General features: G+C 37.6%; 3 protein-coding genes across 3 annotated transcripts; all 3 read left to right on the forward strand.

The window, feature by feature from the left end:
• Nucleotides 1-219: 219 nt before the first annotated feature.
• Nucleotides 220-1,410, forward strand: LOC108247847 (trace amine-associated receptor 1-like). Its single transcript, XM_037981672.1, has one exon. The coding sequence runs from the start codon at nucleotides 407-409 to the stop codon at nucleotides 1,400-1,402; it is 996 nt and encodes a 331-aa protein (XP_037837600.1). The 5' UTR covers nucleotides 220-406; the 3' UTR covers nucleotides 1,403-1,410.
• Nucleotides 1,411-6,365: 4,955 nt separating this feature from the next.
• LOC108247857 (trace amine-associated receptor 1-like) lies at nucleotides 6,366-7,722 on the forward strand. Its single transcript, XM_017436224.3, has one exon. The coding sequence runs from the start codon at nucleotides 6,396-6,398 to the stop codon at nucleotides 7,356-7,358; it is 963 nt and encodes a 320-aa protein (XP_017291713.2). The 5' UTR covers nucleotides 6,366-6,395; the 3' UTR covers nucleotides 7,359-7,722.
• A 6,105-nt stretch (nucleotides 7,723-13,827) lies between these two features.
• LOC108247831 (trace amine-associated receptor 1-like) lies at nucleotides 13,828-14,808 on the forward strand. Its single transcript, XM_017436196.1, has one exon. It carries the CDS (start codon nucleotides 13,828-13,830, stop codon nucleotides 14,806-14,808), a length of 981 nt encoding a protein of 326 aa, XP_017291685.1.
• Nucleotides 14,809-17,204: the final 2,396 nt, after the last annotated feature.

Below are 17,204 nucleotides of genomic sequence, written 5' to 3' on the forward strand. Positions count from 1 at the left end.
AGGTGTAGGTATTATAGTGTTGCCCTTTTTTCTGCTTATTTTTTTGATGACATATACCAATAATGAAGTGTGTCCCACCTGACTTGAGAAAAGAGGCCTGTATTAATTATGTTAATTAGGCAGACTCTGTATGATATATTAACAAAATAATGTGTGTGCACATTGGAACAGTGAATCACAGTAAAGGACACACCTCATCCTACTGCCAAACTCCTGGTGTATGGTATGATACTTGCAAGAATTTAAATGTGTTTTGTACTTTCTTTCTTTGTACTGTGGGAGAGGTAATCTCCTACAGTACAAAGGATTGATGTGGTAGCAAATTCTAATCTGAACAGCAATGTTTAATAATGCCTTTTATTTATTCTAATATTGTAGGAGAACAAAATTGAAGACATCTACAATTATGAACCCAGAATCAACTGACAACAGAACTTTTTATCCAACTCACCCCTGTTATGAATTACATGGTGGAATTTTTATGCTTTCAAAGAACCCTTCTACGACTTGTGTTTTATTGTACGTTTTTCTTGGCTCATTGTCTGTTATCACAATATGTGGAAATTTTCTTGTAATAACCTCAATCATTTACTTCAAACAGCTTCACACCCCTAACAACTACCTTGTCCTGTCTCTTGCTGTGGCTGACCTGTTTGTTGGAGTTTTAGTCTTTCCTTTCAGTATGACAATCACTGTAACTTCATGTTGGTATCATGAAGATTTGTTTTGCAAAGTGCGTGGCAGCTTTGATGTTACGCTGAGTACAGCTTCTATTTTAAACTTGTGTTGCATTTCCATTGACAGATATTATGCTGTGTGTAAGCCTCTGACTTACAAAAGTACAATGAATGATCATGTTATTACAGTGATGATTTTGGGATGTTGGAGTGTTGCTTCTCTAATTGGAATTGGTGTCATAATTGCAGGATTTAATCAAGGAAAGTGTGAGGGAAGTTGTTTAATTGATGCTTTAATATCAACAACCTTGGCATGTATTTTCTCCTTCTATATCCCAGTCATAATTATGCTAAGTATCTATTTAAAAATTTTCCTTGTAGCACAGAGTCAAGTTAAAACCATTCACAATGCAACCTGCCAAAGCAAAAGGTCTGTCGCAGCTGTTAGTAAGATGGAAAGAAAAGCTACCAAAACTCTGGCCGTTGTCATGGGAGTTTTTCTTTTGTGCTGGAGTCCTTACTTTCTTTGCATAATCTTTCAGCCTTTAACATATGATGCAACACCAATCGCTGCAATTGAAACACTTAACTGGCTAACCTTGTCAAATTCAATGCTAAATCCTTTTATCTATGCTTTCTTTTATAGCTGGTTCAGATCAGCTGTCAGGCTAATGCTTTCTGGAAAGATTTTTCGAGGTGATTTTACACACTCTAAACTCTTTTGATATTTTAATGTCTTGAATGCTCATGTACAATTTTAAATCAGAAATAACTGTATATTGAAGGTAAAAATAATAAAGAGTAAGCTTTCCTCAACGTCTTATGTAGTGTTTATTTTCAGCACATTTTCAAGGCATGCCAACAGATAAAAAGGAAAGATAAAAAGTTATATTGTACACATAAAAGCTGTTTAATGGTTTATTACACATCAAAATGTTTTATGACAGTTTTAATATTTATCATGTGACAATAGTGATCCACAGCAGCTGCATCAGTCGGTTTTGCATCAGCCGGTTCTTGAGAACAAGATCCATTTTTTTTATTTTTTATTTTTTTGGTTTGTTGGTTTGTGTTCCGCAGTCATGTCAACAAAGTATCTTGTCCAGAAAGGAGTTAACGTACGTCTGGATGCTGGACGCTTTCAGGGAAAGTCCGACAACAGAATATTGCTCTTGTAAATGTTTAACCACTGTGATAACAATGCGCTCACGGTGTATCCTTCAGAGAAATTAACCCATGTAAGAGAAATAAATAATTCCAAGGGTAATATCACTAAAGAGAGCGTTCCTTTCTCAAAGTTTACAAAGTAACTGCCATGTGGGACAAATTATAAAAACGATAATCTGATGTCCCGTTCTCCTGAAGGCAGCATGGAGCTGCGCCGAAAAGAAACACCATTGATACAGTTGCAGTTCTGTAACGGTTTGAATGTTTTAGGCCACAATATTTTTGCAAGTAGTTCAAAGTTTAAACTGATATTGTTGTGAATCTTTGGTGTAAACTTTACCTTCAAGCAAACGCCCCCCAAAAGAATATCAACGCCCTCTTTTTGAAAATATTGCTGCCAGTGCCCCCCGTCATCCTCTCACCGCCCCCCAGGGGGCGGTACCGCCCCTGTTGAGAAACGCTATGTACAGTTACATGAGTCATGGTCATGTGACTCAAGGTCTAGCTCAGTCAGGCCTGGCCATGGCTAATGGCTAGCCTGGCAAAGGCTTTTGCCTTTTTCTCCATACTTTGTGCCTTTTAACTGATGTCAATGACTGATAATCTGTTAGCTATTTAACAGAATACTGCTTCAAAAATCACTAGACTACTCCTTTAAGGAACTCACAAATGTGAAGGAACACTGCTCCACATTCCTTTTTGTAAGACAATTCTTTAAAATAAATGCCTACCATTCTGTGGCAAATACAACTGATTTTTACATAGTGATAGTGAAGTAGCTATTCTCTGTTGCCAAACTTTTTTTGTTCTGTTTCAAGTTTTAATTTGTTGAGACTTTGTACATTACATAATTGTTTTGATAAGCTTGCTCAACTGAAGTACACCTCAGGGAGAGGAAGAGCTCTGTATAGCACTAATGCAGCTCAGGGATGAAAAGACCCAACAGTCATTTACACCTTTAATGAGAGGTGTTAGGTTGCATTATGTCATTGCATCAGAAAGTAAACAAACTGTGTGGGTCAGACTTGATGCGCTATGTAAAAAAGAATATTTTTTATGATGAAATAATTACATTCAAAAGTTCAAACAAAAATCCTGAAACAGTTTGAGGTATTAAAAAACAATATTTTTGCCTAAAACATTTGCATTAAGAGATAGAATGGTCGTCTTCCCATTTGATGGTCTGGGGAGACTGTCAGCATTTTATGATGACACTGTAGGCACCATTTTCCACCGATATGTTTATCAGAGTATGAGTAAAAAATATGAATGTACTGTATATAGTGTTTAAAAATATAAAATAGAATGGACTGTGTGTGTGTGTATGAATGGGTGAATGAGAAACACTTTAAAGTACTTCACAGAACCTTGAGATGTTAAAAAGGTGCTATGTAAATGTGAACCATTTACCATTTAACTATTGGCAGCAACATTATCTGATAGCAAACAATTTCATGATTCACTGGACAGATTTTAATGACAATTTAAAAAAGCAATCATTAGATGTACGTCTACAACTGGTTAGGTTTAGAAGTCACCCTAATTCAAGATGGTAATTACAGCTAACCAAAATTAGACAACAAAAAAATTTCCAACTCAACCACTTTTACAGATATAAATTTTGATGTGGTAGTACCTAAGAGTAATTCGCAACATATAATCCGTGCACTACACATCGCAAAAGCTTTGCTTAAAACTTTGGCATTACCTGTTAGAGTCAGCCCTGTCTGTTAGCAAAATATCTCACGAACCATTTGACAAATCCTAATGTTATTTATAAGTATTGACCAAAATGGCTTTAACTCCATCATTTTTCTTTGTGAATGTCTCTTCATGAGACATTTGTCTGTGCCCCACACACATACTTTTACATAGAAACACAAACACTGTGCGGTTGAGAAAACAGTGACAAACTAAACAAACAATATCATGCAAAAGTATAGAGGTTTAATATTATCTAATGTAGGCTTCTTTCATAATGGTATGTTCTTTTTGAGAGTTGTTTTTTAAGCCTGAAAAATGTATACAGTGAAAAACTGGCACTCATTTGGCTAGACATTAGCCTAGCCTAGATAAAGACTTTTGTCTCTTTCTCAGTACTCCATACTCTATGACTGAAAGTACTAGCTATTGATAACTATTAGACATAACATCACTTCTAAGTTGACTGGACTGTCCCTTTAAAAAGGATTTAAAAGATACAGAAAAAGGGTGAGCAAGTTGAACTAAAAAAATATATCAGAAACCTTAATTTTTTTGGGCTGTTTTTCACTGTTGTTTCAAAGTGAAGCAACACAAACCACATTCTCTCACATTGACTGCCATCAAGCTGTGTGCTAAGAATGAACAAGACATCAACGAATTGGTCCCTCTGGTTCTGCAATGGCAACCCCTATGAATTAGCTGGCCCACACCCTCCTTCCCACCCTCGGCCACCCTGTATATATTTTCTTCAGTGGACTGAGTAGTGACTGCGCTGTTATCAGTTGATAATTTCAACTTTAAAATACATAAAAAGGAGACCTTTACTTTCATTTTGTAATATTTTCAACTAGCCTACAGTATTTTGAAGAACACAATAAAAAAAAATTAAAAAACTGAAATTCTGTTCAGGCTTTCAGTTTTGGTGTGCCACCCCAAGATTGTCAGTGCCCCCCCCTTCAAGCCACCCTTTTGAAAACATTCTGGAGATGCCCCTGAACCAAGTAAAGCGTAAGATGTACTGTATAACTGAAAAGCTTGTGTCTGTACATCAGTAGCTTCAAAAAGTATGGAGGACGATCAAAAACACTTCTGTGGGGATCCTAGGTTTTTGGGCTGTCTACAATCCTCATTTTTTTCAGCTCCTGAGTGGCAGGGTGGAGCCGATTACCAGCAGCACGAGGTGCCCCTGGTATTAAAGACTGGTTGTAACTTCTAGTTCTCACTGGAACATTGTCCTTTCTACATTCTGCTCTGCCACCCTCCAATGACAATGTTATCCTCCTGGTTCCCTCTGCTCTTTCAGCCTACCTTAAAGTTCTCAGTCACCTCTCTCTCTCCAAGCCTTGAAAGCAACAGACACCAAGTAAGCCTCTCAAGCCATGTGGATCAAAGCTTGTTAAATCATTACTACTGGAAACTCACCATATCTCCTCTGCAGATTCCTTCCAAGCACCAGTAAATTCAGCTAGTGTAAATAAACACTCTCCTTTTCTAACCATTGTTCTCTCGTGTTTCAGTTGGGTTTCTGGCTAATAGTAATCATCCATATAAGGTGATGACTTCATTTAGCCAGATATGTTACCTATATGAGGAATTTGTTTTGATGTGTCCACGTTTGACAGATAATATGCATATAATGCTATCATTGCAGCTGATACTAGAATAAATCAAACTGTTAATCCTAGGAAGATTATCTGCTGTGCTATCATTTGATTAAAGGGTAGATCTTTTTGTTCACATACTACTTTTATGAGAGGCAAATTTCTACTTAAGATGGTGCCATTCAGTTATTTTTCAAGTTTGAATGTTAGACAGCAAAACTAGACTGAATCTGGACATTTAGACTGCATCTTAACTAGCTGTAAAAAGAAATATCAGGTTTGGAGTTGTTGGTTAGAACCCAGAATGTAGGCAGACACAGAGGAGGTCAAAAGTAAACTGATTGCTTAAAAAAAAAGCAATTTAAAAAAAAAAATCCAGATTCAATTCCAATTGCACTCTTTTAATTCCTACTATAACAAAATAAATTTGCATCCAGAACATTGTGAAATGCCAATTAGTAAAAAAGTGTCCATGTAAATAAGGCAGCAGATTGCATCACAGCTTTACTTCATCACAATCTCCTATTCTGAGCATTACAATGGCAACAGTGAAAAGGAATGACTCCCTTTTAACACAATGAAACCTCAAGATGATTGTCCTTCTGCTTCAGAATTTGCTTTCTTTGCCAGTTTCCTTTCAGGCAAAGTTTAAAGCCTCAGAATGTTTTTTTTTCTCAGGTATTTATTAAATACCCTGCAATCGATGAGGGTTATCTATTATTGCCCAACAATGTTTCTCACTGAACTCTTGTTGATATGAGCATAAGTAGCAGCAGCTAAACTGGAGATGCAGTTTCTGATTATGGAAGCTGCTCATTTGGAGTGGTGTGTGAAAAATGTAAACAACAGGGTGTTTGACATTTCAAGCTGAAAAATGAACATATTTGTTAGTAGGTAATGCTTATAGTAGTATCTGTAGAAGCCATTGGACAACTACAGCTCACAGGAGGGGTTAAGCAAAATTGCTAGTTATAAAACAAGCTGGACACGATGTGTATGCTTGGAGTTCAGATAAACACTGGTCAATGATAACCTCGATACATCTGAACATGCAAGAGGAATTGATTCAGGGTAAGCAGCTACAAAATAGAATATTATTCAACTCTGAAAAATCTTTCTTTTTTAACTTAATGTTTATTTTATCCTTGTTCATTTGTGTGTGTGACTTACTAAAAGTCATATACTGAAGCTAAGCATTCTGTATATAGGAGGGATGGACCCTGGACCTCTCATCAACAAGTCTGATATGGGAAATGAGCATTTCTGTTATGAATCAGGAAATGTTTCATGCATATTAGCAATATCACCTTCAACACTACGCTCATTTTTGTATATGTTCATCGGAAGTACAGCATCCTTTCTGATTGTAAGTGGCAACCTTCTAGTAATTATCTCCATCACTTACTTTAAACAGCTCCACACACCTACTAACTATCTCATCCTCTCTCTGGCTGTGGCTGACCTGCTTGTTGGTGCTTTGGTTTTAATGTTTAACATGGCGCTGTCTCTACAGTCATGCTTGTATTTTGGGGATTTAGTCTGTAAAATGCGAAGGAGCTTCGATATTTCACTTATGACAACGTCAATTCTTAATCTGTGCAGCATTTCTATTGACAGATATCATGCAGTGTGTCAGCCCCTGACATACGCAACAAAAATAAACGTTACTGTTGTTTCAGTTATGATCCTGACTAGCTGGACTGTTTCAGCCCTGTCTGGCTTTGGTATTGTATTTGTGGGACTAAAAAACACTGTATGTGAGGGAAGGTGTTTTATATTTCACATTCCACATTCAAATGTGATTGGCACTATTGTTTCATTTTACTTACCAGCAATCATAATGCTCAGTATCTACCTGAAAATTTTCCTTGTGGCACAAAAACAGGCAAACAGCATCCAGAATGCTACTTATCAGAAGTCTGGAACAGCTGTCAGTAAGATGGAGAGAAAGGCCACCAAAACTCTGGCTATTGTTATGGGAGTTTTCCTTTTCTGTTGGACTCCTTTCTTTCTCTCTATAACTTTTAATCCTGTGACTAATTATTCAGTCCCATCACCGCTGACTGAAACTTTTGTTTGGCTTGGATGGTCAAACTCTATGCTTAATCCATTTGTGTATGGGTTATTTTATAGCTGGTTTCGATCAGCTTTCAGAATAATCATCTCTGGAAAAATACTAGGTGGCAATTTTACAAATGCAAAACTGTAATGAATGTTTCATACATATATGAGCGTCACATACACAGTGATTTAATCTGTAATAGAAACTGGGAGTCTTAGTTTTAATAATCATTTTCTCTTTTTTTCACTTTTTCGGTTGGCTTGTATTTTTCTCTTTTGGTGACACTTAAAACTTGAATTTAGTATATGAAAAAAGATGTTATCATTGCACCTACAATTCTAATGGGATTGAGGAAATAGCATATGTTTATAGAACTTCTTATGTCTGTGTATTTAGCAATTCATCACATTTATTGTTTGGCATAGATAATTCATTTGTCTTTTTGATTCGGAAATGTGCATGTATTAATATGATCATTTCTGAACATATAGATGTGGCCAAAATAAAACGAAACCCATGAGTGAAATGAGTAAATAATATATTGCTTTCATTTGTTTTTTACACCTTGGGGGGGGTCTATTCAGCAAACAAAAACAAAAAACAACAGGTATGAATTAAACTGTTACTTGCTCATGCCACAGATAACCTACATGTTCCAGTTGGCTTCTACTCCAGAATACTGAGAATTGTTGTGGAAGAAATCAATTTCCAGGTATTGTTAGATGAAATCACTCAAACAGGTTATTTATGTATAGTGCACCACATACAGAGAGCCTTAAGACAATTAATTATTAACATCAGAGTCCCAGGTCTAAACGGGAAGCGTTTAGACCTGCGTTTAGCATAATAACTGATTACATATTATTTATAAGTGACTTATTCTACAGTGGCAAAATTTAAACTAAAATAATATAAAGCACTATATGTCTGCTACTTTAGCACTTTGTGCTTTGATTAAGAAAAGTTATGTTTTTAATTTGTAAACTGATTAATTTGTCCAAAATTTCAAAGCAGTACTCAAATGTTAAGACAAATTTCCATCCATCTATTCACTGACAGGGTTTTGGATCCAATCATTGTGCAATTCTTGACCCTGTTAAGGAGTGTCATGGTGCTATAATTTCAAACAACATCAGGACTAGTGAAAATACTCAATTTTCTACTATGTAATTTTTAATATCTGTTGAGAGAAAACTGATGAATTGATCAGTTTAAAAATGTAATTAACTGCTCCAGACTAATGGGTATTTTTTTAACACTTTTACATTCCTAAACACATTTGTTTCATTTTGTCATATTTACTACATTAATAATAATTAGACCATTTAGAAAAAAATCACCATAAAGGTACCAAAACATATATATAAAAAAATAAATAATTAAATTGTCATTAGGAATACAAAAAGGCAAAGCATTGAATTTCTAATTTTTATTTATAACTTTGAAATAATAATAGCATTTTGGTATTTCTGTTGGCTAAAGCAACAATCACCACATTTATTAGTACTGTTTATACGAATGGACCAGGCAGATCAAAATGTGAGGCAGACAATACAATTTAAGAAGCCAACTTGATGGATTCAGATGTCATACAGACAGTTCAGGTGGTCTGCACTCCTACTCTCCAGACAACTGGGAGGCTGTTTAGTGTATTTTAGTTAAACAGTACTAAAGAAAAGGAGTCAGGTTGAACCCTCTCGACAGCATGGAGCTTGTCATGAAGCTGCAGCGGTATCCATCAGGTATCCCTTGGCAGCTGGAGACTGGACTGGTGAAGAGGCGTCCAGCTGGACCCCCTTGAAGTCAGGGACAAGACCTGACAGAGAGGCTCTTTTAAGAGCCTCTCAGAGATGAGAACCAACAGATGTGCATCTTTCAAGACCCCTTTGGTATCAGTCAGGCATCAGTTGTACCCAAGCAAATGCATTTTCTTTGTATTTTGATCACAATGTGGACGTTCTTGCCACCTAGTAGTGTGGCTCACGTTTTCTAGTATTTTCTTTGCTAGAAGTGGTGTGAAAAAAAGCCAAAAAAGTCATTAGTTTAAAAAAATGTCAGGAGCAGTGTAGGGGCCATGGGCATGATCTATTTAGACTTTATGCACTTTTTGGCTTTATATACAACTAAAACCCATTACAGAACACTAAGAGCCTTCATTGAGAACTCAATTTACCCAATTTAAAGCCAGTTGCACAAGTCAGCATCAAATGTGGCATGTACCAAGGTGATGTTTTGTCCCCACTCATGTTCTGCATGTGCCTGAATCCCTCAGACAGATCATTGCAAAGTCTATGGATACAAGTTCCAAAGTGGATCAGTCATCAGTCACCTCCTCTACATGGATGACACCAAACTGTATGCCAAAAGTGAGCAAGACATTGACTCGTTGACCCACCTGACTAGGATATACAGCAAAGACATTTGTATGTCCTTCGGATTTGATAAGTGCAGCTGAATGGTATCCAAGAGGGGCAAGGTGATCACATCTGAAGGGGTTGAACTACCTGAAGGCAACATTGCAGATGTCCAGTATAGCTACAAATACCTTGAGCTCCCGCAATCAAATGACAACCATGATGAGGTTGGAAGGAAATTAGCCACAACCAAGTATCTACAGCAAGTAAGGCAGGTCCTGAAGAGCCAGCTGAATGGCAAGAACAAAGTCCAAACCATCAACACATATGCAGTGCCAGTCATCAGATACCCTGCTTGTACAATAACCTGGCCAAAGGAGAAGATAGACGCCATTGACATCAAGACACAAAAGGTTCTCACAATACAAGGAGAGTTTCACCCTAAGTCCAGCATCCTGAGACTGTACACCAAGAGAAAGCAGGGAGGCAGAGGACTAGTGAGCATCAGAGCCACTATATAGGATGAAACAACCAATATCCTGGAGTACATCAGAAATAAAGACCCCAACAAAAACTGCTAAGCAAATGTCTTGGGCATCAGACACCCAATGTGGAAGAGGAGAAAAAGGAACCTTCATGGAAAGACAATCCCCTGCAAGGCATGTACCACTGGCAGATTGAGGAAGTGGTGACAAGATTCAGCAGACCCAGTAGTTCAGCCTCGACACAGGAGTGAGAGGTTAACACAGCTTTATTAAATGACAGGGAGAACGTTACACTCTGCAACTGGATATCCGGCAGCAGCTCTGAGGACAGAAAGGGGAGTTTGGTGATCCACACGTAACCCAGGAAGTAGGAATAGACAAAGGAAGTAACACTAACCTGGGTGGCGGTGCGATGGAGAACAAAGCCGGTCAACTGGTGGACAATGACCGTGAGGAGTCCAAGAACAGGGGCTAGGATCAGTGTTCCCACCAGGTAGGCCACCAGGGCAAAACTAGACTCGGGTTCGGACGGGCAAGGGTCGTGACCAGGAGAGCCGACAGTATGAGACAAAACCAAGGGGGCAGGCAAAAGTTCCAGGTCCAGGAGACAGGTAAGGGTCGATGTCCAGAAATCCGTAGTCCAGCACGGGTCCTACAGGGGCAAGGCGTAGGGGTGAATCCGGGGAACGTGAACAAAGTCGAGGCACAGGGAGTCAGTCCGAGATTGCTGGAAAACTACTGGCATTACTGCTTTCGATAATCTGGGACTGGAATACTGGAAAGGAGTAAGTAAAAAATTATTTGTATAGCACATTTCAGCAGCAAGGCATTCAAAGTGCTTTAGATCATAAAAACATCAGTAAAATTATTACAATAATCAAAAACATTATTACAATCATCAAAAACATCACACAGTAGATCATCAATCATAAAATCATAAAAATCATCTAGCAGTTACACTTGATAATCATAAGAAGATGGTCAATATGTAATAAGATATTTTGTTCAGAGCACATAGTAGTGGGATGTAAGATGCAGGCAGGCAAAGCATACACAAAATGCAATAGCAAAGCGGCTGGAATAGTGTACAGGAACATCTGTACCGAGTATGGACTGGAAGTCTAGAAGTCCCACAGTCAAAATAGGAGACTTCACCAAGGTCCACGATACTGTGGGACTTCCAGATCCAGACTGACAAACAGGTGATGGCTAACCAACCGGACACTGAGGTAGTCAACAAGCTACAGAAGAAGGTAGTGGTGATAGATGTAGCAATCTCAAGTGACTGTAACATTAAGAAGAAGGAGCACAAGAAACTTGAGAAAAACCAAGGGGTGAAAGAGGAAATATAGATTTTGTGGAGAGTCAAGGCCTCAGTGGTGCTAGTGGTCATGGTACCACTCAGTGTTGTGACCCCCAAACTAGAAGTGAGGCTCCAACAGATCGCAAGAACAACCTCAAAGCTCTCTGTCCAAAACAGCACAGACCTAGGAACAGCTAAGATACTGCACAGAACCATAAAGTTTCCAGGCCTCTGGTAGAAGACCTGAGCTTGAAGTGTAGTGAAATTAGTAGGAGTAGGAGGAGTAGTGTGGTGTTTTGTTTTCATGCTGTGTTTATATATATATATATATATATATATATATATATATATATATATATATATATATATACTCAAACTATATTGCCAAAAGTATTTGAATTTGAGTAACATCCCATTCTTAATCCATAGGATTTAATTTGATGTTGCCACACACCCAGTTTCAACTCTTCTGAGGAGGCTTTTCACAAGTTTTAGGGGTGTGTTTATGGGGATTTATGACTATTCTTCAGAAGTGCAATTGTGAGCTCAGACAATGATGTTGGACGAGAAGACTTGGCTTGCTGTCTTCGCCCTAACTCATCCCAAATGTGTTCTGTCTAGTTGAGATCAGGACTCTCTGCAGGCCAGTTAGGATCTACCACACCACATTCGCTCATCTATGTCTTTGTGGACTTTACTTTGTGCACTGGTGCACAGTCCTGTTGGAACAGGAAGGGGACATCCCCAAACTTTTCCCACAAAGTTGGAAGCAAAATGTCCAAAATGTCTTGGTATACTGAAGCATTAAGATTTTGTTTCACTGAAACTAAGCTCCTCTCCCAACTCCTGAAAAGCAACCCCACACCATAATCCCCTCTCCACCAAACTTTACACTTGGCACAGTGCAGTCGAACAAGTACCATTCTCTTGCCAAACCCAGACCCGTCTATCGGATCACAATTGCATGTGATACTTTTCATTGCAGTTGTTGATGTAAGGCTTGGATGCAGAGCTTTATGGAAACTAATTCCATGACACTCTCTACACACTGTTTTTAGGGCTAATTTGAAGGCCACATGAAGTTTGGAGGTCCGTAGTTATTGACTCTGCAGAATGTTGGCGACCTCTGTGCACAAGCACCTCAGCATCAGCTAAACCCACTCTGTAATTTTACATGGCCTACCACATTGTGGCTGAGTTAATGTTGTTCTGAATTGCTTCCACTTATTGGTTCTATAACAAATAGTTGACTGTGGAATATTTAGTAGTGAGGAAATTTCACAATGGGACTTATTGCACAGGTAGTATACTATCACGGTAGCATGCTGGAATTCACTAAACTCCTGAAAGCGACCCATTCTTTCACTAATGTTTGTAGAAGCAGTCTGCATGCCTAGGTGCTAAATTTTGTACACCTGTGGCCATGGAAGTGATTGGAACACCTGATTTCAATGATTTGGATGGGTGAGTGCATACCTTTGGCAGTCTAGTGTATATGTGTGTATGTTTGTGTAAGGTTCCATCAGGTTAAACCTGAGGGAAAAATGATGTATAGAGTTCACACCCACAACATCTTTGGTTGACCAGTTCTTTCTTAAATTAGCCTATATTGGAATGCAATGTACTCTCCTCCAGGACATAATCAGTAGAATGTTTTGCTTCTTTCTCTTAAGACATGTCACTGTCAACAACATGACGCTACCAAAATGCTATTCATTTGCATTAAAATTGCAGTGGCACCAAGTACACTTAAAAACCACTAGATCCTAAACCCTGATGTTTCTCGTAGTTGATCAATGCCCAATAATGTTGCACCACACAGGTTCAGATCAAACGGGTTGTTTATACCAGTCACTCTTCAGATCTTTTTGCAATCCTAATTTCCAAAAACAATATATTTTAGTTTATCTGACCAGTGTATATTTTTTTACTTCATCCCATTCCATCTTATAAAGTATTCATTCCATAAAAGGGGGTAGAATATCTAAATTTTGGTTATAAATTAATTTTATTTACATGCCTAAGTTTTAACTTCTAAATATGGATGAAACCTTGGTTCAACATGTATGTTTCCTAAAAAAAACAAAAAACAAACAAAAAAAAAACCATTATGTTGGCCTGTTTCCGAAGAAAATTACAAATAATTGCAATCTGATTTTATTGCCTTTCTACACAACATCTAGACTTGTTTCACAAAAATATTGTAATTTTTATTTTTAGTAAATGACTCTTTATTGAGTCACCAGGGAATATCTCGCCTTGGATACCAAAAGCACGGGCAACACCAATGAATTTCTTTTGCTAATGAACAACTAATAAATCTAACAGATTTATTGTTCTGAGGTGTAGAAGTCAGGACTCATCTGCACACAGTTACTGTAGTGCCAGACATAGAAATACATTTATACCACCATAAATCTTACTTAAAATTCATTTAACAGAAACTTGGAAACAATTGTGTTGATGATTTATGCATGGAACAAAACAATTTTATCAACAGAACTAATGATATTGTTGAAGACCAGCTTTTCTGTAATAAATCAACAGGTATCCAGGAACAAACTGTGACCTCTTACTTTTTATACACAGTTGTTGTTTCTTTGTCACTTCTTATAATATGTGGAAATCTTCTTGTAATCATCTCCATTGCCTACTTCAAACAGCTCCACTCTCCAACAAATTACCTCCTTCTCTCTCTGGCTGTAGCTGACCTGCTTGTTGGGACTTTAGTTTTACCTTTCAGCACAATATTGTCTTTAAGCTCATGTTGGTATTTAGGTTATTTACTATGTGTACTTCGAGATCTCTTTGATTTGTTACTGTGTGCATCATCTATTTTACACCTGTGCTTTATCTCTGTTGACAGATATTATGCTGTATGTAAGCCTCTAACATATGCAACTAAAATGACTGTGCGTGTTTCTGTGACCATGATCTTACTAAGTTGGACTCCTGCTGCTCTGATTGGAATTGGTATAACATTTCGTGGGATAAAAGATGACAATTCCAGTTGGAAGTGTGATATTTTCAAAACTACAAAAGAATCCAATATTGGCCCAGTTTTTGGATTTTACATTCCAGCAACTGTAATTTTAACCATTTACTTTAAGATTTTGATGGTAGCAAAAAAGCAGGCACGCAGCATCCAAAACACCATAAAGATAAGATCAGCTGTCAGTAAGATGGAGGGAAAGGCCAGCAAAACTCTGGCTTTAGTGATGGGAGTGTTTCTCATTTGTTGGACTCCTTTCTTTGTCTCAAAAAGTTTTTACCATATGAAAAACCACACAATACCAGTTGTTGTTATTGAAGCTTTTAAGTGGCTTGGATGGTCTAATTCAATGCTGAATCCATTTGTTTATGCTTTTTTCTACAGTTGGTTCAGGTCAGCTTTTAAAATAATAATTTCTGGTAAAATATTCCAAGAAGATTTTACAGATTTAAAGCTTTTTTGATGAATGATTTCATATGCTGGTGGCACAGTGGCATAGTGGTTAGAGCTGTTGCCTCCCAGCAAGAAGGTTGCAGGTTCGCTTCCCGGCCTGAGGCCTTTCTGGGTGGAGTTTGCATGTTCTCCCTGTGCACACGTGGGTTTACTCCGGGTACTCCAGTTTCCTCCCACAGACCAAAAAACATGCATGTTAGGTTAATTGATGACTCTAAAATTGTCCCTAGGTGAGAGTGTGAATGGTTGTTTGTCTCGTTCGTCTATATGTGGCCCTGCGATGGACTTGCAACCTGTCCAGGGTGTCCCCCGCCTCTCGCACAGTGACTGCCGAGGATAGGCACCAGCTACCCGTGACCCGGAATGGAGAAGCGGTTAAAGAAAATGGACGGATTTCATATGCTTACATGTTACAATTATTGAAAAACTTTATTTACTTTTTTGTTATTCTCTTTTTTATCTTTCTATCCAAACTGTTAGTGTACTGGTTGTAAAACATATTTTGTAAATACACAACCAGTATACAGATATAAAATAAACATATACTCTATATTTTAACTTTTTACATCACAAACGGTGATGCACTCTCATTCTGTTGTTACTGTGACACTCTTAAAAGGTGCTGCAAATAAAAGACTATGCAACAAACATGTTTGCTGGTTGTGACATCTGTAAAAGAGCTTTAACCTGCATTTATCGATGGCACTGCAAACTGTGTTGACAGACATTGGTTTGTGGAAGTGTTACTGAGCCCATGCAGTTATGTCCAGAACAAAATCAGACCTGTTTTTAATGCAGTGCTGCCTGATCACAGGCATTCACTATTGATTTCCGGCCTTGCCCTTTATGTTTAGATTTCTCCAGATTCTTGAAATCATTTAATGACATTGTGAATTGTACCTGATAGGATGTTCAAACTTTTCCCAATTTTCTGTAGAGGAATAATATTCTGAAACTGTTTCAGTAGTTTTAGACACATTTTTTACAGACTGGTAAACCACTGCCCAACTTTACTTCTGAGAGATTCAGCCTCTCTGAAATGCTCTTTTTATACTAAGTCCTCCTACTGACCTGTTGCCAATTAACCTAATTCATTGCAAAATGCTCTTTCAGGTGTGTATGATTCATACCACTTACTTTTACAGCTTTTGGTTTTCTCTGTCCTAACTTTGGTTTGAGATGGGTTTTCAGCCCCCCAAAAAAATCAAAATTACCATATATTACAGTTTCACTAATTGATTTGCTGGGGAAAAATCTAATTGCATATTAATATATCCAATTGGGCTGCCACTATCGACTATTTTTTTCTCTTCAGAAGTTATTGACTTAAACACTAAAAACAAGTTATTTAAGTTTTATGTCAAAAAAATGTGTCCCTTGAATGTTGTGTGGATGTGTTAGACTAAATAACATTCATGAAATGTCAATTTTTTTAGATTTGATTTGAGTTCAGCTTTAAACTCCTACACAGTCTACCCTTTTCCCAACAGAGGACCATGGCCTCGGAGTTAGAGGTGTTGATCCTTATTCTTAAGCTCCAATGTTCATATCAAATGTGAATCGTATTTACTTTTTGTATGTATAATACAGTAACTTGTCTGATTTTAATGGTATCTATTTAGCTGTTAATATCTACAAAATAAATGGGCTTAAAACAGTCACATTGATACATGCAGGTTAGGTGTTGTATCAGGATGTGTTGCCTCACTGACATATTTCCTCAACTATAGTGGATTTCCAGCCATCAGCATGTGTTTGTCCTGCTACAATGAACAAAAAGAGATGAAGATTTTTTTTTAAATATTTTATCTAATATGCCATTACTTAAAACAACAAAGGTTATGAAGAAAATATAGCATAGCTGGTGGGCTAATAAATTTTGGGGAACAAAATGTGACACAACACCAATTAGAAATGTTGTTAATAAATCAAAGATAAACCCAAACCCTGGTCTAAAAGTAACCTCAAATATTTTTTTTCTTGAAAATGTAGCAGACTAACAACCTCTTTAACCCTTTAAAAACCACTGGGATCACAGGTGACACTGCGGTGCATGTGTATTACACATAGGGCATTTTTCGACACAATTATTGACAAAAATAGACAAGAAAGACCATTATTATTATGGTGCTAAAAGGGTTAACTTCTTGATGTCACGTTCCGGGGAGCAGGGAGGACCAGAGTGCAGCAGGTAAGATGCAAAAAACTCTTTATTTCCAAAATACAAAATCCTGGAAACGTAGCCTGAAGTGCTGCCAGCACAAAATACAAAAAGCCATAGACCTAAGACAGGAACGTGAGCTAACGGTGACAAAGGTGTCAACAGAATGAGGACCCAAAAACAAACTAAGACAATAGTGCACTTAAATACAAAACAAAGATCATTAACAAACTTAGGACAGGTGC

This window comes from Kryptolebias marmoratus, linkage group LG19 (genome assembly GCF_001649575.2).
Source record: "Kryptolebias marmoratus isolate JLee-2015 linkage group LG19, ASM164957v2, whole genome shotgun sequence".
Taxonomy (NCBI): domain Eukaryota; kingdom Metazoa; phylum Chordata; class Actinopteri; order Cyprinodontiformes; family Rivulidae; genus Kryptolebias; species Kryptolebias marmoratus.

Coding starts and splice junctions, on each gene's coding strand:
- LOC108247847 (XM_037981672.1), top strand. CDS start 407: ATGAACCCAGAATCAACTGACAACAGAACTTTTTATCCAACTCACCCC.
- LOC108247857 (XM_017436224.3), top strand. CDS start 6,396: ATGGGAAATGAGCATTTCTGTTATGAATCAGGAAATGTTTCATGCATA.
- LOC108247831 (XM_017436196.1), top strand. CDS start 13,828: ATGGAACAAAACAATTTTATCAACAGAACTAATGATATTGTTGAAGAC.